The sequence below is a fragment of the Gopherus flavomarginatus genome, chromosome 4, assembly GCF_025201925.1.
Source record: "Gopherus flavomarginatus isolate rGopFla2 chromosome 4, rGopFla2.mat.asm, whole genome shotgun sequence".
Taxonomy (NCBI): domain Eukaryota; kingdom Metazoa; phylum Chordata; order Testudines; family Testudinidae; genus Gopherus; species Gopherus flavomarginatus.
In genome coordinates this window covers 125,902,545-125,927,839 of record NC_066620.1, presented here as the reverse complement: position 1 = coordinate 125,927,839, position 25,295 = coordinate 125,902,545, and the positions used below count along the sequence as shown (strand labels likewise).

The 25,295-nt window shown below is 42.5% G+C and overlaps 1 protein-coding gene across 3 annotated transcripts in view; it reads right to left on the bottom strand.

Annotated features, from left to right (window-relative positions):
* The window catches only part of CEP85L (centrosomal protein 85 like), a 175,103-nt gene that overhangs the window by 21,557 nt on the left and 128,251 nt on the right, over positions 1 to 25,295 (bottom strand). For all 3 annotated transcript variants that reach the window (XM_050949566.1, XM_050949567.1, XM_050949568.1), the window contains 3 exons: positions 21,141 to 21,262; positions 2,915 to 3,032; positions 271 to 447 (listed from right to left, as the gene is read on the bottom strand). In XM_050949566.1, coding sequence (XP_050805523.1) covers positions 271 to 447; positions 2,915 to 3,032; positions 21,141 to 21,262 — 417 coding nt within the window. The remainder of the gene's footprint in view (positions 1 to 270; positions 448 to 2,914; positions 3,033 to 21,140; positions 21,263 to 25,295) is intronic.

The window sequence follows — 25,295 nt, the reverse complement described above, 5'->3', positions numbered from 1 at the left end:
TTAATGTTTGGTACACTTCTACTGGGCTTGATTCACACTGGGATACACCAGTTTCACCCAGTGCAGCTCCACTGAAATCAAGTAATTGTGTAACACAAAGTAACACTGGAACAAGTGGTGAATTGGGCTCAGCATGTTTAAATGCCATATTGTGGATGGGCTATAGATACCACAGGATAAATTAGAGCCTACACATTAGTCGCTTTCTGCTTAAAAAGTTCTGATGCAGTCATGGCACAAAGGTGAAATCTAAACATGAAAGCCACTTACTTTCTCTTCCATCTTCTTTTTCTCTTCACTGGATTTGTTTGAAATTTGCTTGAGAAACTCATTGAGTTGCATTTCCTTATTCTCAACTGATGCAAGCTTTTGCTCAAGCTCCTCACAGTGGGATACTGATCTTTCTGAAAATGGAGCTTGCAATGACGTGTTCTCATATTGGGAATGCTTTAGAAAAGAAAAGAAAAGTATAGTTAAAGTGCATAACCGAATGGCTCCTAGAGAAAACCCTCTCACTTGGTAGATTGAAAAATACAGTGCCTGTTTTAGAAAGAAAATGCACATATGCTACAACATGTTTTCTGAGGAGAGATTACACAGCACAAGCTACGAAAAATAACTGCACTGGTGTTTATTAGGCTACATCTTCACTACCTGCTCACGTACACATACTCATGCCAGCTCTCATCAAGCTAGCATGGGGGTAAATAGCACAAGCAGGGGAATCGCACCTCAAGCTCGTAGGGAAGGCATAGCCTTGTAACACACATTTTTTTGTATACAAATAGAGTGGGATTTATTTTTCAATCAATATTGGATGTCTGAGCATAAGCATGAAAAAATCAGCTAATACACCATGAATTTCTGGAAGTTATACTTTGTGGAGCAGGAGAATATCTGAATCTGGCAATCATACCTTAAAATGAAGAATTATGATGATCACCATAACATGCTTAAAGGGACAGGGTCATGTCAAATTTGGCCCCAAATTTAGGTTTTTCTTTTACAGAAAACCAAGACATCCGTAGTGTTTCCACCTCCAAACACTGCATTAGAACCCCAAAAGCAAGCCAGACTACAAATGACTATGAACAAACCAAAATATTGCAATGGCGCTTACATCTTTACAAGCTTTTTGAAAGAGGGTAAGCATTATTATCCCTATTTTTCTGATGGAGAAACTGAGGTACAGAAAGAAGAAGGAGCGACTTGCCCAAGGTCACAGAAGTGGCAGAGGCAAGAACAGAACCTAGGTTTTATATCTGCTGCTCTATCTACTGCACTAAGTTGCCTCCTCATTTCACCGGAGTGAAAATTACATTTCTGTTTTCATTGTCCATGGTGAGAGAAGTGCAAGATAGAGACAGATAGCATGAGTGATGAAAAGTAAATTGCATTTTTTTAAAAGACTTGCAGTTTCAGTACTCTACATTGGAATTTATAAAGCAATTTGATTTTGTTAAAAGACATGATTTTTGAGCTGACAGCATCCCTTTAACAAAACAGAGAAAATATTCAGAATAATTTTTTAAATCTTTTCAAAGATTAAGCTGTGTCTTAGGAATACAATTAAGAAAAATAACTCCCAGGAATAAATGCTGAATAACCAATTGAAGCAAAAATCCTCTGAGGCTTGATTTTAAAAATGCTATTAATTAAGAAAAGCCTTTGTTAAATGTTTTACATGAAGTTTACTATTTACATGATTATATGTAAGATTGTGTGTAACACCCTTTTCCTAAAAAATAAATAAAACCAACACAGAACATCCTTGCAAGTTCTGGGGTAACTGCCCCTTTCATGTTGAAAAAAATGCCAATACTTGTTTTCTTTCAAACTCACACCCACCCAATCTCTAATAGGTAACTATTTCAGTATAGAAAAGCATGTTTACAATTTTAAAATAATTTTACAAAATAAGGAGATTTGCAAAAGTGCCTACGACTGGGATTAAGCACCTAAATCCCTGAGGCGCCTGAAAATCTTCCCCTAAATTATTAACAATGCATGGTGTTTCCATTTCAGTTAATGCATTTGTTAGCTTACAGGCATGCTAAATTCTCAGTCCCAACAAGACAAATGTTCAGGCATTCAGACTCCTCTTTCTATGGTCTTTTATGTAAACTGGGCCAGGTCCTCAGCTGGCACACATCACTATCACTCCAATGACATAATTGGAGTTATGCTTAAGTACATGAACTGAGGATCTGGTCCATTGATTGTAACAAGAAAAAGGAAAAGGTGATACAAGGGAAACAGGATAGGAGAATCTTTTGTCTACGCTTGTCCTTGTCATTCTTCCCTCCCCCATCTCCCTCTGGATGCATCTATCCCAGGTCCTACTTAGGTGTCCCTGCCAAATTTGTCTTCTTTTGCTATGCAAAGTTACTCCATTGGTACCTTGCTTGACCATCACAGCCCAGGCTTCTACATCTTTTCCATTTATTTTAAGGTGTTGAACTTCAGACAATATAGCTAACACTCCAATGTTACTTTTCTTGAGCCTCTTCCTTATTTCACTTCATCTTTAACATTACCCTGCACCCCGTCTTAGAGATCCCTCTGCTGGCTGAATACTACGATGGCTCTAACCTCATTCTTCACAATACACACTTTTTTCAGATTTCAAAACACATACAATAGTAAAATTAATGTTAAGCACAAAATACACTTAATATAAAAACAGTTGATTTAGAACTTGTAAAACACTTCTGCAATTATTGGGGAAAAGTACATTTTAACAGAACATCCTGAAATGTATGCAAAGTATGAGTATTAGGCAATATTACAGATGACAAACAATTTAAACGGTTTTACTTTTTGGCCTGCAATGAACTGTGAACATGCCCTCAGGTATTTCTGATGCATTCAGTTAATATATATCACAATACCTAAACGAAAATAACCACCCTACCTGTAAATTAGTCACGTAAGATTCTTCACAATTCACAAGATGGTTCAGCCTGGCATGTTGAGCCCGTAATTCATTCTCCCGTATCTTCTGATGTAAACTGTTAATTTGTTGCTTCTGCCTGTAATACATAAAGCCAGATTACTTTGGGGGTGGGGAGAAGAAGAGGAAACCATGAATCTTGAAGATTTATGCTTCCAACCACTATAGCAATAAAGACCAACCTTCAACTTCCTTTGAGCATGTGAAAGAGAAAACTATAGGCTCCACCTGGCCAAAGTTAGATGTTTCACCATTCTGAATCTATAGAAATCCTGGGATTTCCCATTGCAGTCTATCTCAAATTAATCCAGATTTGGGCCAGAATTGGAGTCCCACTAGGCTATGAAATACAGACATCTGCTAAGATACATGGTCACATATATTCTCCATAAAGCATATACAAAATGAGCTAAATTCAGCCTGGAGAATACAGGTGGAACTCCTGTGGAAGTGTGTCTTGAGACCACCATGAATTTGACAAGCAGAGATGTCTTTTATACCAGAGGTTAGAAAAGGGGCAGGGCTACACCTGCTTTTGCTCCTCTGGTTGCATATTATGCTTTTTTCACATAACTGAAATTTACACACCACTGGGAGGGCCGGGGGGAAGGGGGCAGAAAAAAGTTTAAAAGGAAAAGTCATGACCATAAAATAAGGATGGCAGTGTTTAACTTAAGACTCTCCTTTTAGTTGCTTTTCTGCTTACTATTTCCTCTTCTGACAGCTTTACAAATGAGCTATAGTGCATTTAAGTTTACACAGCACTGGATATCAAAGTTGTACAAGTTAAACTACTTTATCACTTGCACCAACCTTCCCTCCAGAGTACATGAGAGGCATAAATTATACCACTATTTATAAAACAACTAGATTTGAACTACTATGGTTAGAGGGCCAAACACAACCCTGGATGTCAATTTACAAGTCCGTGGAGTTACATCAGAGATGCGCATAGCCCAAAGAGTCCACTAATCTCTTTCCTGAGAGAGACAGGGCTTCCTGTGGCCAACTACAATCAGCTTTGTCACACTGGCCTGTGAAAACCTTAAAAGGCACACAGATTCCTTGGCAGGACATTATTCAGAAACAATAAAAATTCTGCACTTCTCATTCTTTGTATTTCTCCTCCATTTTCCCCTCCCCCGCCCTTTTTTCTTGTTTTGTTGCGTTTTTGGTTGATTGGTTGGGTTTGTTTTATTATACTAGGAGGGATTTGCTGGGAGACAGGATAATTGATTAAGTATTCATCTGTTCCTGCTGCTTATACATCACCTAAATTCACAAACCTGTTTGTGACATCACAATTAAATTCTTTGGAGATTATAGCTGTGGTGAGTGGGAATAAACAGCAGGAGCAGATTAATTTCTAAGGAAAGAGATCCATCTTTGAGCAAACAGCCTACACCCCGCCCCCACCCCCCCGTAAAAATTATAATCCATAACCAGAGTGGTTTCTAAATTAAATGTCTTCTAAATATTCCCAGGATACATCAGAAGGTTTTCAATAAAAGTAAAGCAGCAAGAAATGGAAAAAACATGAAAAGTTGGTTAGGGAAAGGAACCCTTTGATTAGTTAGGTAAGGAATCTCTGAGGCCAAATCATGGTAGAAAAATAAAGTAAAACCAAACACACAAACTCAATTACAGGGATTTTTTTTTTTTTTAAGCAGGAAAATTCACCCAGCTGGCCATGAGCAGACTGTGTCCCAGTTAGTCCACCTCAAAGAGGAATTTGCTGCTTTAAAAAAAAAAAAAAAGTAAATTTACATGTCCCATAAATGTTTGTTGCATAAGCTGTGGTATGTATTATACATATATTGGGATATATGGGGAAAATATAAGAAAGGCTTAACTGTACACCGTATTAAGACAATTCATTAAATATAATGCATAAGAATAAATAAATTTCAAGATGTCCTATGATACAATGGAACAATTTTTTTTTCGCCACTGCTCCTCCTTCCCAGTCTACGTGGAAGGAATGAGCCCAGTTAACAAGGAATGAGTAACACTGGGAAAAATAAATTTGCTCTAAAAGAGGGGGAATGCTACAATAAACAATTTCGATTTGGGTCTCTATGCACTATTGCATTTCAAATACCAAATCCTGGTATGAAGGGAGAAAATATGGAGGTAGAGAGTATATGATCTTTACTAGAAAGAAACACATAGCATTATCATGAGAGAGATGATGAGGTCTTAGTAATTGTGACCAAGAACACAACAGAATTTATTAAGGACAGGCAAAATCAAGTTCAGCAAACTCATTTAATACAAGACCTCTTAACCTGAGGTCAAAGTGGGATGATAAAAGGTGAAAAGTTATTATTGTGCATATTTATTTTATTACAACATTTCCACCAAGTCTGATTTAAATTATGTAAGTAACCATCACTCAACTGTTGAAGCAACTGCACTCTCCTTCTCTTTTGATCATATCTCAACATTTGTTTTAAATTTGCATTCCTGGACAGATACTAAACAGTTGAACTGAGCATTTTAAAAATACTATCGAACTTCAAAATACATCACTTTTTTTTTTTTTTTTAAACCAAGCCTCTTCCCACTAATCCCCAGAGGAAAATAAAATGAGCCAAATTAATCCCTGGTGTAAATGATTACAGTGGATTGAATTTGTCTCAATACTTTGTGGTTCAAACTGCAAAGTATAGTTAGAATTTATCTGCCATCCTAAAATCTTGTCAACAAACGACATCATGGAAAAATGTCCATAGATCATGTAATTCTTGTGCAATTGTCTTCCTGAAGATGCACTCTCTCACAGTAAACTAACTTCAGGCCATAGGAAAACAAAACGACGAAAGTTGATAGCTATTCATAAACAAAGAACGAAAAACAAACACTAGAAATATATTCACTATATGCATATAATCCTATAAGTCTTTAGAGTTCTCTGACAATGAAAGACCTCATACTATGTGCATTTCATTGCTGATATTGTCATATGCTAGGATAGTTTTAATCCTTCGTTACCCCACAGCTGTTACTACTAATCCACTACATAACCACAGGCTATGAGGGCTTTGTTTAAAAAAAATTGTGTGTAAGAGCTTCAGATGATCTCACAAATATATAGCCTGTGCGTGGCAGTGGAAATACTATACCTGACAGCCTGCCTGTTTTCAGCTAATAATTCTAGCGTTTTCAAGAAGACACTTTAGGCTCTTTTCAAGCCGCTGCTCAGATAAATGGCAATATTTAATATCAAGCTTGGTAGGCCAAAAAAATTAACCAGCCTTGAAACAGATAGCTAGCTTCACCTTCCAGATGGAGCTGCTATTAGAGTAGGTCAGCTTTAATATTAATCACCTTAACAGTGTCCTCTGTCTTCATAAAGGACAAAACTAGAGCTCACTGAAATTTTTTGTTTTGAAATCAATGTTTGAAAAAAAAAATAAATAAAAAAAATTCAAATTCACACCCCATTCCCAAATTATCTTCTGTGGTCATCTTTTTTTTTAAATTCAGCTTTTTGACGAACACATGATTTTTTTTTTAAAATTTGCATTTTTCAGCCAGCTATAGCTAAAATGTATATCTGACTGCAATGAAAAAACAGTCTCATTCATTCACAGGACCACCATTCTCTCATGAAAGGCCATCTCTGAAAATTCAATACGGAGTGTAGGAAAAAAAAACCCACCAATAACACTACTTTTAATACATGGACTTTTAGTTACTTCAACTCAGTTTCTCTACTGTGAACCAGAAGATAATTAAAAGTATTTTTGGGTTGTTTTTTGTTTGCTTGCTTGTTTGTTTTTTAAATCTCAGACTTGGCTTCTTGTGTATGCCAGCAGGGTCAGCCTGAAGAAAAGGGGTGAGAAGAAATGAATTGCATACCTCTAAGGTGCCAGTTAAAGAAGCTGCATTCAAGGGAAGCAAAACTGTATTTTTATATAAAAGAAACACTAAGAAATGAAAAGCACCCTTTTGGGGGGGGTGTTTATAATATATATAAAGGTGATACCTATGAAGAAATCTTCATTAAAAAGAGGTATTACTGTCTACTTTTGTAGCCAAATAATTGATACAAATATAACACAAGCTGCTTTTCAAAAAGATTTTAGTCTGCAAGACATCTCAAATCTTTTCACTTTTTCCTCAAGGCATAAAGCTGTGATCTACGAGCAGAAGAGAAAGCTTTGAAGCTTCTTTTTAACAACATGAAAGATCCTGTTGTACCCAGAATACCATATTGAATTCCCACAGAAAAATTCTGCAGTGTGGCTGTTTCATTTGGGGGGGGGGATTAAAATGAATTAAGAAATGTGTTTTTCTTCAGACATGATCTGCTTGTTATATTCTGAGTATAGCAATATCTTTCTCTTCCCTTGATCTCCTAAAAATTTTCAAATCAATATCCTGAGGATATGTTCTTTGTTGGTCCCTTTACCTCCCCCTTCCTATTTAAAAAAAAAAACACCAAAACATTATAAATCTCAGAAGCCACATTCGATCTAGATGTATCTGGCATACAACCAGGCGTTACCCAACACGTGCATCAGGCTACACCTGGTTCCCACATATTAGATTCTCAAGTCCCAAATGCCACATGCAACATCCTGATAAACCTACAGTAAACCCTTTTCCTGAAAAGACGGGTTCCCTTCTATTTCCAACTTTTGTAAAATCTGCATGTCTTTGGAAAATCCTGTTCTTTGCCATTTTGCCCCCAAATACCTTTCATGTTTACGAACCACTTTCAGGCATCAACAATGTCTTTATTCCTGTGGATCAGTGGTGCTTGACAGTGTAGGGGAGGGGAACACTAGCCATGGATGTTCATATAAGACCTGGTTTTATCTGGACACATTATTATAATACATAGCCTGACAATACCATATGTTGTTTTAGCTAATTAGAGGCTACAGTTAATATGTCATAAAGTGTCAAGTAACTTACAAAAAAAGCATCTGAATCCAACTTAAAGAAAAAAATTACTTACAACAGTATATGCAGGTTACATAAAGGAAATACGCTTCTACTTAATACTATACAACAAAGCAGGAATATACAATACAGCAATAGTTATTCAAATGTCATGGGGGGACACTGAAATGTCCCTGTTATCTAAAATTTTCATTGTACAAATTTAGTCAATGCATTTAGCAGATGTTAAAGGAGATAACCCTATGTCAGATAATAATGTTTCAGAAATTGGAGACTGTGCTATACATAGCGTAGGTTGGTGAAAACAAGATAACACACAGGCCAATATTAAGACTTCTTCATAACCCTTAGGACTAATCTATCCGACATCAAAGTACATGGTAGGAGGAGGTCGTCTCAAAAGATCAGCTGCTTCTCTTTACATTGTGCCTACATTCATGCTTCCAGCAGGCAGAACAGCCAAGAGCTGGGGCCATCAGTTCTCACATATGGCAGAACTCCGGAAGCACGTTTCCCAGACGTCATGAAACTTCGCCACCTGTGGATTGCACCATGAGCTACAGATGTCTCTCTAGACCCAGTCCAGCACTGGTAGAGCAGTTTTCAGTTTCCATGGTGCCATTTACCTTTTGCCTGAAGCTGTGTTCAATGGCATCTCTGGTAAGATTCACGGAGCAAGGTAACGTAGGTTCACGATAATCGCTGGCATTCTGTGAGAACTGGTTCTGTTCTACAAAGGTTCTTATATTGATGTCATAACCACAGAAGCTGATCGCTTCACAATCATGCATTAAGTGACATGCTAACAACTGTCATGTATCAATCATTCTCTTTCACACTCCTCGAGAGAAGAATTGTGTGCACACGGAAGTGTTTTACTTTGGTAGAAATTTGTTTTTAAGACTTTTTTGTTCTTATTTTTAAATATACCCACTGCTCTGTGTTCACATCAGCAAAGGCAAGGTTAAAAAAGTGTGTCCTGCACTTGGAATGGAAGGTGGTGAGGTTTATGATGGTCTTTGTTCCCAGGTCTACTCACAGCCTATGCAAGAACTGTCTTTTCCAAGTCATTGGGCTTTGCCCCTGGCCTCACAGAGGTGATATGACAGAGGGGCAGCTCAAAAATGCTGCACAGTTGACAGGGCTTCCTGTTGAATGCTGCTTTATGCAAGAAAGGATACTGTGATAGGATGGCCACCCCACACAGGTTTGGAAGAGGGTTAAGGCAGCCAGGCAGGCCAATTAACTCCACAGTCACCTGGAGGAGCCAGGGAACAGGAAACTAAGTGACTGTGAGTAGGCCCACCTGTGCAGGAACAGGCAGGGCCTATAAAGCCAAGTAGCTGGCAACTGGGAAAGAGCAGTCTCTGCCTGGGAAGAGGAAGAAAGTTTGATGCTGGTATTCCCACAGAGAGAAGGAATCAGAGTGGTAAGAAGCAGTCCAGGGAAGGAGCACTGAGGGCAGAGAGAGGAAGCGCTGAACCACTGAGCTGAGGGTCCCTAGACTGGAACATGGAGAAGAGGATGGGCCTGGGTTCCCCTACCAACCACCAAGGACATGGAATAACTAAGACAGCGAATGTGAAGACTGCCTAGGACTGCTGATGGACTCTACCCCAGAGGGCTAAGTCACGAAGGGTCCTGGAGTGAGAGGAGCTGCAGACCAGAATCGGACCGACAGTGTTCAAACCGCAGACAGGGGCGTCAGTCTCAAGAGCTAATGCCTAGAGCAGGGGTCCCAAACACGCGGCACGCGGGGTGATTTTCTGCGGCCCGCAAGCACCTCGCGGCCACCCCACCCTCCCCCAGCGTTTACGAAGAGCGGCTCCGGCCCGATACGGACCAGGGAAAGGGCAGGCTCCCTGCCTGCCTGCCCTGCCCCCGTGCTGGCTGGAACATGGGGAACAAAGGGGCGCAGGGTCTGTGTATTGCTGTTCCTTCAGGCACCGCCCCCAGCAGCTCCCATTGGCCGCGGTTCCCCGTTCCGGGCCAATGGGAGCTGCTGGGGGCGGTGCCTGAAACAACAGCTACACACCTCCACGCCCATCCCTTCCCCATGTTCACTTCCCAGAGCAGCGCGGGGGCAGGACAGGCAGGCAGACAGCCTGCCCTGCCCCCGGTGTGCGCCAGGCCAGAGCTCACCCCCGAACGCCTCCTGCACTCCAACCCACTTCCTTGAGCTCCCTGCTACTCCCCGACCCTCTGCTGTACCCTGCACCCCGACCCCCTGCCGCACCCAACACCTGTCCTGCATTCCAACCCCCTGCCACACCCCACAGCCCAATCCCCCAGCCGCACCCCCAACCCTCCTGCACCCCAACCTCCTGCTCTGAACTCCCTGGCACACCCCACACCCCTCTTGCACCCCAACCCACTGCCCAGGGCCCCCTGCCGCACCTGTCCTACACTCTGACCCCCTGCCCTACCCCACACCCCTCCTGCACCCTGCCCTGAGCCCCCTGCCCACCCTCAACCCCGACCCCCTGCCCTGAGCCCCTGCCACATCCCACACCCCTCCTGCACCCCGTGGGGGCAGGGAGGGGGCAGAGTTGGGGTGGGAATTTCAGGGAAGGGGTTGGAATGCGGGCAGGGAAGGAGTGGAAAGAGACAGGGTGGGGCGGGGCCTCCTGGAAGGGGTGGCATGGGGGCGGGTCCGAGGGCAACAGGGGGAGGTGTCAGTAATGCAGCCCTCAGGCCAATGTACAAGTCCTAATGCGGCCTTCATGGTCATCTGAGTTTGAGACCCCTGGCCTAGAGAGACCAGGAGGAGGAACCAGACCAGTGGGAAGTGGTGCACCCCAAGGGCCAATCCAGGTCTCAGTCACAGCAGCCGAATCCCATAGGCATATTGTAATTTAGGGCCATATTCTGACAATCCTTACACCCTATGCAGATGCACAGGAGCTGTGTACAATATATGTGGGAGGTAACGCAAGAGCTTCCCCTTGTGCCCCTCAAATAAGGGCCTATCCAGAGTGCAGGGACTCCAGGGATGGCGGGGACCATTCCTTCTCAACGCACACAGGATGTACACGATAGCATAATGTTCCTCATTACTCATGAATGCTAAAGCCAGGAGTGAATTACACAGGTCATTTCAAACGAGTGCCAATAATCTTCATATACTGTATTGCCTCCCTGTTTCAGAGAAACTGTTACAGAGATTTTCAAGACCTCCAAGTACCAAGCCCTAAAGCTCGGATCACTAGTAACAGATGGCAGTGGAGAAGGTCCTATTTGTAATGGAATAAAGCCCCTGTTTCTTCATGAGCTACCTTAAACCTGCCAGTGGTTCAAACTGAGCACTGCTCATTCCTGGGCATCAGGAGAATTTAATTTTGGCATAGAGAAAGGAATACCACATTTGGAAGTTAGGAGGAAACATTTCTCTGGAATGTTATTTTTTTACGTGGCTGCTTTTTAAAGCAGCCTAGAAATTTGAATGTTAGAATAAGGCCCACGGGAAACGGTTAGTGGTGGGAGTGCAGGTGAGGCAGTCAAAGGTGTACACAACTGTTTTTTACCACACGGCTTTGCTATTTATCACATGGCTATAACTACCACAGAGAATATATAGAAGGTGGAAAGGGAGGAAGATACACAGAGTTGCCTGCTCAGAAAAAGGGCTGCTTCCTCCACAACATTGTGGGAGTTCTGTAGTTTTCCAAAAGAGTGCAGACATCAGTGCGGGTATGAGAAGTGCTGTTTCACATTGGTTTTGTGCTAAAAAACTAGACGGTTTTTTGTTTTGTTTTTAAGAAAGAGAGAGAGAGAGAGAGCGCGCGCATACTTCAAATCTCAAGTTTATATCTATTATGTAGCCTATGAAAATGTGGAGAAAGACTTTTTAATATCTTTATTTCCATTTTATTGATCTAAGTTGTAGCCACTTGTGGATTTTTTTTTTAAATGACAAAATCACCATGAAAGTTTACTAGTCAAGGTACAAAACCTTTACTCATCTCTTACCAAAAATGTTCCAGGATAAAGAAAAAGCTAATTATATTTTACTCAGCTGCTCTCCAAAAATGCATTATTCTGACTGTGTGGGTGAGTAGAATTTTACAGCATGCTCCCAGTGGGCTATACATATATTGGTCTTGAGCTAATGCATGGAACTCCCACTTACATCACAGACTGTTGCACAATTGTATCTAGAAGAGTATATGGCTCTCAGCAGCCATTCATGAATTCACTACCATCCCTTTCTCAAATCTCTGCAAAAATTACTATTTCAAAATGCCGTTTCTATGCATACAGTAATACTATAGATCATAACAAAATACTCAACTCAAGAGAGCTACAGTTAAGCACTGAATAACGGACACTGGCAGTAACATGCACATTAATCCAATCACACACAGTATGATGTTAACAAATCAAGACAAAATAATTTCACAAAAAGAAAGAAAATTGATCTAATTCAGCCGTCTAAATGAAAGCTCTAAACACAATTCAGCTAAGGGTATGAAGCCAATGATTTAGCAACTGTTCTAAGAATCTAAACATTATTATACCCTGAGGAATGAGAGCTAATCACTAAAACTCTAACCTTTACATTTACCTTTCCTTAAAAGTAAGCTGTTTGGATGCCCCTAAGCTGTTTGGAAGAGAACACTGCAATCATTGCTGAGCGCAGTGTTATTTTCAGTAGCTTATGTCATATGTTCAAATATTTGGCATTTATTCACACAACCGTTATACAGAGTTCCTGCCAAACAAATAGTGCCAGTATTGCCTAAGTTTGTATTGCAAATGCCTAGATGTAACGGTTGGGCAAATTCAGAACCACTCCAAATATTACAAAACAAGGTTATAATTTTTTTTAACATTTTCAATATACAAAGCAAAATAGAAGCTTACAGAATTCAAATATGACACTGGTATTTACCAAATCAACAGAAGAACGTGCTGCTCCCTCTAGTGTTAAAAATAAGATGATGTCACAGGTCAAAACAAAATCCTTGAGAAATAATACTGCAAAGTGAAAACAATCCAGGTTTGGCTATGTTTTCAAACTACTTCGTACTGTGTCCAGTAGAGCATTCAGCTTGTAAACATTACAACAGCAGCAGCACATCTGCTCTTAAGGAAAATCCTAATTCAGGGCTCGATCACTCCTCATGAACTTGTGCGTGGAGGGGAAAGACCATGTACATCTCTCATTGGTTGTGTGTGCGCACACAGCCATAGCCTCTCATGCATTTTCCTCAGAAAAGGTGGCGGATCTGGACCAGTTTTCATGGCTGAATAAAAACTGATCTCAGTCTCTAAGGCACTAAGATACACAGTTTTTATAAGTACCTTTTCAAAACTTTCAAATGAAAATAAATTACCTTTTATCTACTTATTTATACTATTGTGTTCATATGTGCTCAGCTTTCAAGCTGATCTATAGAATGGATGTAACACTCCAACTGATTTTGCATACTCATTTAGTAAATCTGCTGCTCAACATGGTAAGTCGAATAAAAAGTAAAGCAATTTTTGTGTTTACAAATGGAACCAGGTGAGGTTTTGTTTTGTTTTTTTTTTACTCTACTCAAATCTTTGGCTTTCCTCTGACAAGAAACTACCAAAATACACTTAAAGTTCTTTTAAGACAGCTTAAAACTGGATTGATTGCAGCTATTTAGCTTTTACTAGGTTTCAAATGCTTAAGATACAGAAAATAATGTTTGTCCAGTTTTCTGATCCAGAGTGCTTGTTTTTTGCTTCTTCTCAGGTAGAAGGAGGTGGCCGATATTTTTTACAGTAAGGTAACACTTAGATTTAAAATCATTTTGGATAATTCAAACATCCATTGTCTGCACATCATTAGACCAAAGTACGTATGCTCTAGATTTGCGTGGGAGGTGCAAAGGTGATTCATCTCTCTCCCAATTCTAGACAACTGCGTGCAGGGTCAGTCCCTGGTGCATGTTAGAACAATAGAAGTGCAACATTTAAAAACAACTTATACTGTTACTAATGTCCCCAGGGATGAAACAGCAGCCAGGGATTGGTGTAGGATACATATGTCCCAGCCATGCTCCTTTTTATTTGGCTATGTCCTGTACTGACAGCAGGGAACAGGTGGGATGGATGACAGCACCAGGGAAGAAAATCCAGCCCATCATGTGAAAGGCCAGCATTACAGCACTGCTCTGATTTCCAGATAGATGGGGAAAGAGGTGTTTGAGAAAAAGCATTTGTATTCAACTAGTTTTGCTGGTGTTGTCAAGTTACCAGTTTGTTACCAATTAAATTTTTACATCAGCTCAATGTCAAACACGGTTTAAAAGAGAGAGACTCCAGCAACCTCATAGGCTTCCATAGAACACATAAAAAGTTGTCTCCTCCAAGCATCTACAATCAAAGCTACATCAAACAAAATGAGTTTTTCCTCCTTTTCCCTAAGCATAAAGCCTCCAATTTAAGGATCAACTTGAACTGTCAGCAATTTGGCAATAAAGCACCAGTGCTAGCAATGCTGGGATTTTTTTTTTTTAAATCCCCTGTGTGAACACAGCCTCCCAAAAACGAGTTAAAAGTATGATCATGTACGCAGAATAATATATGACTGAGTCAGGACCTTGGTTCTATTCCTAACTCTACCCTTGGCTCCCTATGTCCATTTTTGCCTTACTTTCCTCATTGACAAAACCTGGATAATGCCTACCACTAGCAAAACCGGGATAATGCCTACCTGCGCAAGTGCTATGAAATCTGTAGATGAAAGATGTTATTAGAGATAAACATTATGAACCAAAGGCGCCTCACAGGATTTCATATCTAGTGCAAAACACCAATTCTGATCAATAGTGCCATATTTCTGCACTTGTTTTCTGCATTAAAAGAGCCAGCGTTATATAGTGGTTTTGGTTAGTCATAAAAAACCCTAAGTTTACATCTTGTAAAAAACTGTTAAAAGAAAGCCTGCTTTAATTCTCAATTTTAAACTTCTCACAAAATATAAGTGTTAGGCTATTTTAAAATATTTCAAATCATTGGCTTTAAACAATCTGTAAATCATTATTTTTAAAGCAAGTCCTTTGCCAAAATGAAGAATCGCTACTCAGGGGGAAATCCTTCCTGCATGGTGTTATTAAGCTGCCTAATGGTAATTCACTGTATGCTTAGCACTAGTGCCGAGTATCTACATAAAGCAAATGAATGGAAGGTCACTAAGGTTTTGTTGTGCACCTTTAAGCGCTTCCATTATGCATTCTACCACATTTAGTTGAATGAAAAGTAATCAGCATAACTGACTTTTCTGAGAGATGCACAAGGACCTGTCATCCCTGCAAACAGAACATGTAGGAAGAAAACTAAAATTAAACACTGCTAACCCTGGCCTACACTACGGGGTTAGGTCTAATTTAGCTGCATTAGGTCAATTTCAAAATGAATGCGTCCACACAACCAACCCCGTTCCACTGACTTAAAAGGCTCTTAAAATCAACTTCTGTACTCCTCCCCGGCGAGGGGAGTAGCACTAAAATCGACTTTGCTGGGTCGAATTTGGGGTAGGACAGACGCAAATCAGTGGTATTGGCCTTCGGGAGCTATCCCAGAGTGTTCCATTGTGATCGCTCTGGACAGCGCTTTGAACTCCGATGCACTAGCCAGGTACACAGAAAAAGCCCCAGGAACTTCTGAATTTCATTTCCTGTTTGGTCAGCATGGCAAACTCAGCAGCACAGGTGACCAAGCAGTCTCCTCAGAATCGTAGAGCACAGATTGTTTCTACACTCTCCTTCTCATCTCTGTCCTGGAGGTTACCGCAGATTAGAAGGCGAAAAAAATGCACTCCCGATGACATGTTTTCCGAGCTCATGCAGTCCTCTCGCACTGATAGGGCACAGCTTAATGCATTGAGGCATTCAGTGGCAGAGGCCAGGAAAGAATTACGTGAGTGTGAAGAGCGGAGGCAGGATGAGATGCTGAGGCTAATGGGGGAGCAAACGGACATGATGAAGCATCTGTTGGAGCTGCAGGAAAGCCAACAAGAGCACAGACCCCCGCTGCATCCACTGTATAACAGCCTACCCTTCTCCCCATGTTCCACAGCCTCCTCACCCAGATGCCCAAAACGCAGAGGGGAGGCTCTGGGCACCCAGCCACTCCACTCCAGAGGATGGCCCAAGCCACAGAAGGCTGTCATTCAAACAAACAGTTTGATTTTTAGTGTGGCTACAATAAGCAATGTGGCCTTTTCCTTCCCTCCTCCCCCATCCCACCCGGACTACCTTGTCCATTATCTCATTTAAAAAAAAAATTAAGAAAGAAAGAATGCATGTTTTCAAAACAATAGTTACTTTATTTTGAGGGAAGGAGGGTGGCTGGCTTACAGGGAATTAAAATCAACAATGGGGGTGGGTTTGCATCAAGGAGAGTCACACATAACTGTCACACCAAAGCCTGGCCAGTCATGAAATTGGTTTTCAAAGCCTCTCTGACGTGCAGCACACCTTGCTGTGCTCTTCTAATCACTCTGGTGTCTGGCTGCTCAAAATCGGACACCAGGCAATTTGCCTCAATCTCCTACCCAGCCATAAACATCTCCCCCTTACTCTCACAGATATTATGGAGCACACAACAAGCAGCAATAACAATGGGAATGTTGGTTGCACTGAGGTCTGACCTAGTCAGCAAACAGCGCCAGCGAGCACTTAAACTTCCAAAGGCACATTCTACCATCATTCTGCATTGTTCAGCCTATAGTTGAACTGCTCCTTACTACTGTCCAGGCTTCATGAGCCATGGGAGCAAGGGGTAGGCCAGGGTAGGTGCAACCGCACGGTGGTACTGGCTGGGCAAGCAGCCTGAGGCAGATGCCTCCAGCTCGCATGATAGTCCAGGCAGGACTGAATCTCCATGAGATGAAACTTATAGAAGAGAATGACCTGGAGTCTCTTGCTCCCATTCGGTGTTCTAAGAGGAGAATAGCCATGTCTGTCCAAGCGCCCCAATCGACCTCACTGAGGTCTACCAGGAGCACCCAGGAGACTTATGATGGCTACCAGTCCTACTGCACCATCTGCCGCGAAGGCAAGGGGCTGCTGCTGTGTAGCAATGCAGTACTGCATCTGCCAGCAGCACCCAGGAGATGTACAGTGACAGTGAGCTGAGAGGGCTCCATGCTTGCCGTGGTATGGCATCTGCCCAGGTAACCCAGGAAAAAAGGCGTGAAACCATTGTCTGCCATTGCTTTCACTAAGGGAGGGAAGCCTGATGACATGTACTCAAAACAATCCGTGACAATGTTTTTGCCCCATCAGGCATTGGGAGCTTAACCCAGACTTCCAATGGGCAGCGGAGACTGTGGGAACTGTGGGATAGCTACCCACAGTGCACCACTCTGTAAGTTGATGCTAGCCACAGTAATGAGGATGCACTCCGCCGACTTAATGCGCTTAGTGTGGACATGTGCAATTGACTGTATAAAATCAGTTTCTAAAAATCGACATATAAAAATCAACCTAATTTTGTACAGTAGACATACTCTGCTACAGAGGGAAAAGAGCTGAGAATTACAGTAGTCAGACTTTTTGCCATTCAAAATGCCAGGTAAAAATACTTGATGTCCATCCCAAGAAAAAAAAGCAACAAAATCAGATAGCTAGAATTCAAAAAGTCAAACGGAAGTTCATGATCAGTTGTGATAACGAAATGTTTAGCAGAAGGGGAATGAAGAAACATAAAAACCATGTTAGCTGCCATCCTCTAAAACCTAACACACATAAGGTGAGATGCCAGCTAAAATGGCCACAGTGGAGTAAGCCCCTAATCTGGCTGGGAAAAAATCCTCTGTCACTGGAATGGAGAGACAGCTATAGACTGCGCTCCCAGGACACCCTCACAAGCACTGATGTAGAGGGTGTGCTGGAAGGAGGAGGGGCATATCAGGGGAGGGCTGTAGCACACAGCACTGCAGAAATTCTCGGTAGCATCGCTGAACATACAGCGACCTGGAGAGACAGCCATAATTTAGACAGATCCTGCTCCCCTCCCCCAGGCTTATGTAAATCATGCTACTCCAGGGCCTCTCCAGCCACAGGAGTAGCCCAACTTCAGGAAGATGCAACGGTGGCTTAAAGCCACCTTAGCCCACCCCTTCCCCTGGCTGAGAGTTCTGTGCAGTGCCTCTTGGAGGTGCAACATAGAAGCCACTCCAGGAACGATATTACATGCTGTAATCTCAATGATCATACTCTATTATCGAGGACAGTGGCTCAAAGAAAATGGTAACTACTATTTTCTCTTTGTAACAGTCAAAGACTAAAATGAGTCATCCCACTGGAACAGATTACATATGGGACATAATTCTACTGTGTCCAAAAAATTGTGTCCAACTGAGCTACACAAATGCATTAGAAGAAAAGAGCCGTTGGCATTAAATAACAGAGCAGTAAAATATTCCATGACAAACATCCATTATTCCTGTAGTTGGCCAATCCCTATCTATGTTCTGTACGCCAATTCTTAATGAGAGGTTTCAAACACTTCACAATTAATATAGCCTACACATCTTCACCAGCTCATCAAAGGCAAGAGTCATTATTAGAGATGGACACAAAATCTCAGATCCAAATACTCTTTGACATTCAGATCCAAACTTCGTGACTCAAGCTCACATCTGTTCCTTTAATGTGAGCTTCATTAAACTTAGATTTTTCTCTAAAAGCACATTTTCTCCTTCAAAGCTTCATTCACCCAAACATCAAAAACTTCAGAAACTGCTACAAATCTAGAAGGTAACATTCAACTGCAGATTGCTGCACACCAATGCAAAGGGGCACCAGATCTTGCCAAAACAACAGATGCAAAATCTGCAGACATTTCTCCACTGCTACAATAATCAACAACCCCCACAACACATTTTTCAAGATCAATGGGCCCTACACACGCATATCGCAACATGTGGTGTACCTCATCCAGTGCACTAAATGCCCCATTAGCAACTACATGAGTGAAACCAATCACCATGCTCTTGAATAAACTCAGGAAAATCATAAAAGTAAAAAATAACCATATCACCTGTGGGTGAACACCTTTCACAAAGTGATCACTCTATATCTGAGCTATCGGTCCTCATTCTTACAGGAATCCTGCACAATACTTTCAAATGATGAGCCTGGCAGCTTAAACTCATAACTTTCCTAGACACTAAACCTCGTGGTCTGAATAGAGACACTGGATTTATGGCTTATTACAACAATCTATAACCCACTAACACCACCCTAGCTGCTTTCCCCCTCCCCTTTTCTCTCTGTGACTGGAGAGGTGTTAACAGGCCACTTCACTTTGAATGGTTCCTTCAAATGTGTTAAATATTTACCTAAACAATCTGTTCAAACCTTGTATTTAGCAATGACACTTTCAGTTAGGCCATGTCTACACTACAAAATTATGTCAACCCAACTGACAGTGACATACAACCACTGCAGTTATTAAATCGCTTACGTGTGTGCACACTTGGCGCCTTGTGTCGGCAGCACATGTCCTTACCAGGAGCACTTGTATTGTGAGTGTCGGGCATTGCAGAACAGCTCCTGAAACCCCAGTAACAGTCAGTCAATGTAAACAACACAGTGTCTACACTGACACTGCATCGCCCTAATTACATCAATCATGACTCTACATTATTCGGAGAGGTGGTGTTACTATATCGGTATAGAGAGGCACTTACGCTGGCAGGAGCCAAAGTTAAGTGAAGACACTTCCATAGCTAAATCGAAACAAGGCAGCTTACACCAATCTAACCGCATAGTACAGACCAGGCACTAGTCTCTCAGACCTGAAGAAGAGTTCTGTGTAAAAACCTGGCTATGCCACTGCTAAGTGTAGGGGGAGCAAACATAAAAAAAGCTGCCCTCCCTTGGCAGCTCCTCTGGCCACGCCCCCCCGACTCCTCCCGTTTCCCCCCCAGATTAACCCCGGGGCCGCTCAGGACTCCACGGGTTTCTGGGGGGTGTGGATACCCCCTCGTCCCCGGGAGAGTCTCTCCTGCCCAGCGCGCTCTGCAGGTGTCCCCCACCAGGCTGCGCCGCCCCGGCCCCAACCGTGGGGTCCCATCCGCCCCACCCCAGGCTCCTGCAACGCGCCAGGGCCCTCTGTCCAGACAGCGTGGCCTGCACCCCTGTCCTGCGGGCCCAGCCCCGGGGAGCCCCTTGCCCGGACCCCCAGAGCAAGGCACCGGACCCCCGCCACTCACCTTCCGTCCTGCGCCGCCACATGTCCCCTGCCTGCTCCCGGCGCTCAGTGCACTCCATGCGGGGCTCGCCAGCCAGGTGCCCTTAAAGGTGCAGGGGCCCTTTCGCCTCTCCCCGCCGCATTAGCAAGGGGCAGGGAGCGCTTGGCCACGGAGCCCAGAGCCACCGTAGGAGGTGGCTGCGGCGATGGTGGGGCTGCACTGAGAGTAGGGCACAATGGCCAAGGAGCTGGCCCCCTCGCTCCTCCGGCAGTGCTGCCACCAGTGCCAGCCCGGCAGGCGCCGCTTTTTAAAAACGTGCTGAGGGGAAGCGGCTGTTTCCCCTGCTAGCTACGCTACTGGTAAGCTCAAAAGCTTGTTTCTCTCACCAACAGAAGTTGGTCCAATAAGAATTATTACCTCACCCACCCTGTCTCGATGATGGTCCTCTTCTAATTGTTTCATACCACAGATTAGAGAGGAAGTGTTTATTTAGACACTTATTCTGGATTTATCATTCTCTGAGTAACTCATAGGAATCTTTGAATGCATTTTTACCAATTGCATACCTCTGTGGTGCCAATTTCTCAAATCTTTAAGAGCTGGTTTCGACTATATCATTAAACAACTGTAGCATTCACCCCCCTTTAACTTGTCATTGGGAAAAATGTCTCAAGAATGGGTTACAAATAACTAATTTTTGTCTTCCAAGTCATTTTCAAAGAATTGTTCAGGCTGAAAAAAGGAAAATTAAGATTTTACAGCCAGCCAGTTTCTTAAAAATCTGTTTTTTTGTAATCTTAGGGGCAACAGTCCTAGCCAGTGGTCTCATTCACTTCTCTCGACCACTGTCAGTGAAAAGACAGACAAATTACACTACATCCTTGATCCTGCAAAGGCGCGCGTGCACACACACACACACACACCTGCACGCACTGAGTAATCCCACCTGTACATGAGTCTTTTCAGGTCTGAGTCCTAAAAACCTTCTTTGAACCAGGTCTTTTTGAAAGTCAACATCTATAGTACTTTCTATGTCAATAGTCTGTGTGGTCTATTACTTAACACTGCAATTGAAGACAAGAAAGGATTACTCACCGATCAATCACAATTTCTTTCTGTCTTAGCAACCCTTCTTTGATTTTCATAAGGGATTCCCAATTACTGAAATCCTGATAGCCTGTACCTGTGTAACCTTGACGAGACGATTCAGTCAGAACCTGAATTTAAAAAAAAAAAAATAGATTAGTTCAAAGAACAATAATAGAACAGAGAAAAATTGTTACAATGAGTTTCAAATGTAGAGTTTTTTCTGAAGCATAAAACATTCTTGCACTTAATTTTGCAGTTTTATTTAAAAGAAAACTGAGCAGAGAATTAAGCATATAGTAAAGTTAACATTTTTTTAAAAAGCAAAGAAACTTTGATCCAAAAGGTCCCATTTTCAAACTCATCTTAGATTACCCTGAAAGTATTGTTAAGGCAATATCCTCTGAAACTAGAGCTGAAGGAAAAAGGGCCATTGAGAGGTCAAATATTGTGGATAAGAGAAATACTGTTGTATGCTGATACACATTTTTATGCACTTGCTGCAGTTTTTTTTTGTTTTGTTTTTGCTTTTTTTTTTAGCAAAATCAAAGGGTTTCCTGATGGTATTAGAGCGGTGGTTCTCAACCTTTCCAGACTACTGTAACTCTTTCAGGAGTTGGATTTATCTTGTGTTTCACCTCACTTAAACTGCTTGTTTACAAAATGAGACAAAAAATATTTTAAAAGTGTCACAGCACACTATTATGGAAAAATGCTTCCTTTCTCATTTTTATCATATAAAATAAATTGATTGGAATATAAATATTGTATTTACATTTCAGTGGGATAACTGAGCCTGTTTATCATTTGTGAGCCTTGTCTGAAGCCCGAACCACAGGTGGCCGGACTGAAGCATGCAACTTACCTTCACAGGGCACCCTATGGCGTGGGGTCCTGGGCAATTGCCCTGCTTGACATACCTTAATGCTGGCCCTGCACTCGCAATCCCCCAAACCTATCTGGGAGTTGAGAAAAAGTGATCTAGAGGAGCTGAGTACACCAGAAGACCTCTGCGTACCCCTGGTTGAGAACCACTGTATTAGAGGCACTAGATTCACAAGGTACTCAGGTGCCTGACTCCAACATTTAGGCACCATTGACACTCACAAAATCATTGATCTGCTGCCACCTAACACTGTAGGCAGCCAGCGTTCCCTCCGGTGTACGTACACAAAAAGCTGCATGAGTCCTGAAGCTCACTTTAAACCCTGGTGAGATCCTCAAACTAGGTGTTCCCCCCACCTATCTCCTCTGCAGAGCCAATCTCAGACATGGTCTGAGCATGCCTAACCTGCACAGAAGACAGGTGGGGGTGAGCAGTTGGAATTTCTGGGCCTGTGGGGAGGTGCACGTTGGGAATGTTGAGGACAGGCATGAGTACGTGTCGCAACATACCCAATATCGCCAGGGGCTAGGGTATGCTCCTATGGGAGAGGTGGGACACCCAGGTTTGAATTTGCATACTGCTTGATTTGAGCCAGGGACTCTCGCATGCAGGTGAGTGCCCCAGTCTATTGAGTATTCTGGGGTGTCTCACTCTCTCCTGATGAAGCTGTATAATTTGTATAAATAGTTAAATATTCACTGAAGCAGAGATTTGAACCTTACTCTCCCATATCCCAGGGAATGCCCTAACTGCCAGGCTACAGAGTCAGCCTCTCACTTTCTTTCTCTGACCCAATGAATATTTTATATAAAAGGAACAACTCCAACAGGAGAGAGATACTGTGTTCCAGAATACCCAATAACCTGGTGGATAGGGCACTGTCATAAACTTAGTCCCAGATTTGGACCTTAGCGTGCAAAATATGGGGGTTAGCATGAAAACCTCCAAGCTTAGTTACCAGCTTGGACCTGGTACCTGCTGCCACCACCCAAAAAATTAGAGTGTTTTGGGGCACTCTGGTCCCTCTGAAAAACCTTCCCTGGGGACCCCAAGACCCAAATCCCTTGAGTCTCACAACAAAGGGAAATAATCCTTTTTCCCTTCCCCCCTCCAGGTGCTCCTGGAGAGATACACAGACACAAGCTCTGTGAATCCAAACAGAGTGACTCCCCCTCTCCGTTCCCAATCCTGGAAACCAAAAGCACTTTCCTATTCCCCCAGAGGGAATGCAAAATCAGGCTAGCAAATCCAACACACAGATCTCCCCTGATTTCTTCCTCCCACCAATTCCCTGGTGAGTACAGACTCAATTTCCCTGAAGTAAAGAAAAACTCCAACAGGTCTTAAAAGAAAGCTTTATATAAAAAGAAAGAAAAATACATATAAATGGGCTCTCTGTATTAAGATGATACAATATAGGGTCAATTGCTTAAAAGAATATTGAATAAACAGCCTTATTCAAAAAGAATACAAATCAAAGCACTCCAGCACTTATATTCATGCAAATACCAAAGAAAAGAAACCATATAACTTACTATCTGATCTCTTTGTCCTTACACTTAGAAACAGAAGACTAGAAAGTAGAAACTACTTCTCCAAAGCTCAGAGAAAGCAGGCAGACAGACAACAAAGACTCAGACACAAACTTCCCTCCACCCAGAGTTGAAAAAATCCGGTTTCCTGACTGGTCCTCTGGTCAGGTGCTTCAGGTGGAAGAGACATTAACCCTTAGCTATCTGTTTATGACAGGCACACAGATGGAATGTTAGAGACCTGGAGAGAGACCTGAAGTCCCAGCTCCAAATCAGACAGAGCAGGGATTTGAAAACAGGTCTTCCCCTTGCCAGGGGAGCAGGGCCGGCTCCAGCTTTTCTGCCGCCCCAAGTAGTGAAAAAAAGAAGAACCCAACTGAACTGCAGCCGAAGTGCCACAGAAGAGGAAGAGAGGGACTGAAGGATCTGCTGCCGAATTGCTGCCACAGACCTGGACGTTTCGCCCCAATAATGGACGGAGTGCCAGCCCTTTCTATTTGCCACCCCAGGCACCTGCTTCCTTCGCTGGTGCCTGGAGTCGGCCCTGCAGTGCCTAGCCACTGGGCTATTGGCTACAACAGGGAGAGAAAATATCTCATTCTCTCCCCATCCCTCAAAAAAGGCTGAACTGGCTTAAGTGCCTAACTCGAGGAGAGGGTTCATAGCAGAGAATCCAGAGTGGAGATGGGTGCCTCCTTCAGGGCCAGTAAGTCAGGTACCAGATCAAAGGGAGTTAAGTGCCATGAGGTGCTTGATCAATTTGCATAGTGGCAGTGCTGAGAGCAATTGAACTAAACTGTAAACTTTGTATATGATGGAAACCACTTCAAGCCAAGGGGTGCTTCCACACACACCCCAGCACCCCTAGTTCCAACACCTATGTAGATGCCTAAGTACCTTTGTGGATCTGGGCCCTAAGTCCTGCTCCTTTTCTCTGCATTTCACTCTCTGCTATCTTAGGAGGCTCCTCATTGAACTTGCTGGCTTCTGCAGATACCTTCCTTAGGCATCTAACTCTCCTCATACAACATATGGGAACCTGGGTGCCTGCCTTGGAGCTGTGATTCTCACTAGGCAGCTGGGCAGCTAGGAGTGTTTCAATGCCTAAATCCCCTTTGGGAATCTAGCCCTTGGCAACTTGAGATCTTCAAATATAATTTTATCATCCTTCAGTCAACTGCTAGATTTCACCTACAATGAATTACATGGAAGAAAAAAAAAAGTATGCAATCCCCATGAATATATGTGCATTTAAAATATATATAAGCTGGGTTTAAATTCAGCACACAGAGGCTTGGATTGCCCTCCCATCAGTCCTAGTGTGTGGCTGAGAGGGGTGCTCATTTGGATTTGTGACGTAAGACATTACTAAAATTTACTATTTAATTTGATGATTTAACTAGTTGATTTGGTATTGATTTGAAAGTTGCATTGTTTTATTTTTCGTTTGGTTTATTATTAGTAGTATTAGTTTTGGTTGTGTGTTTTCTTGATTTTACTTTCAAGTGACTTAATACAATTTTTAAAAAGGTATTGAGTCACATTTCTTTTGATAAGTTACATGAGTCAAGAATCTCTGAGGCCCTGGGTGGATACTGGCCTGTCAATCTAAGTCAGACCAGCTCCCTCTCATTAGTTTTTGCTTCTCACAAGATCCTAAAATCATTGTCCCATCATTTCCTCCATCAATTTTTTTTCCAGGCCTGGTGCATGGGATGTTGTGCCCCAATGCAAAAACACTAACAG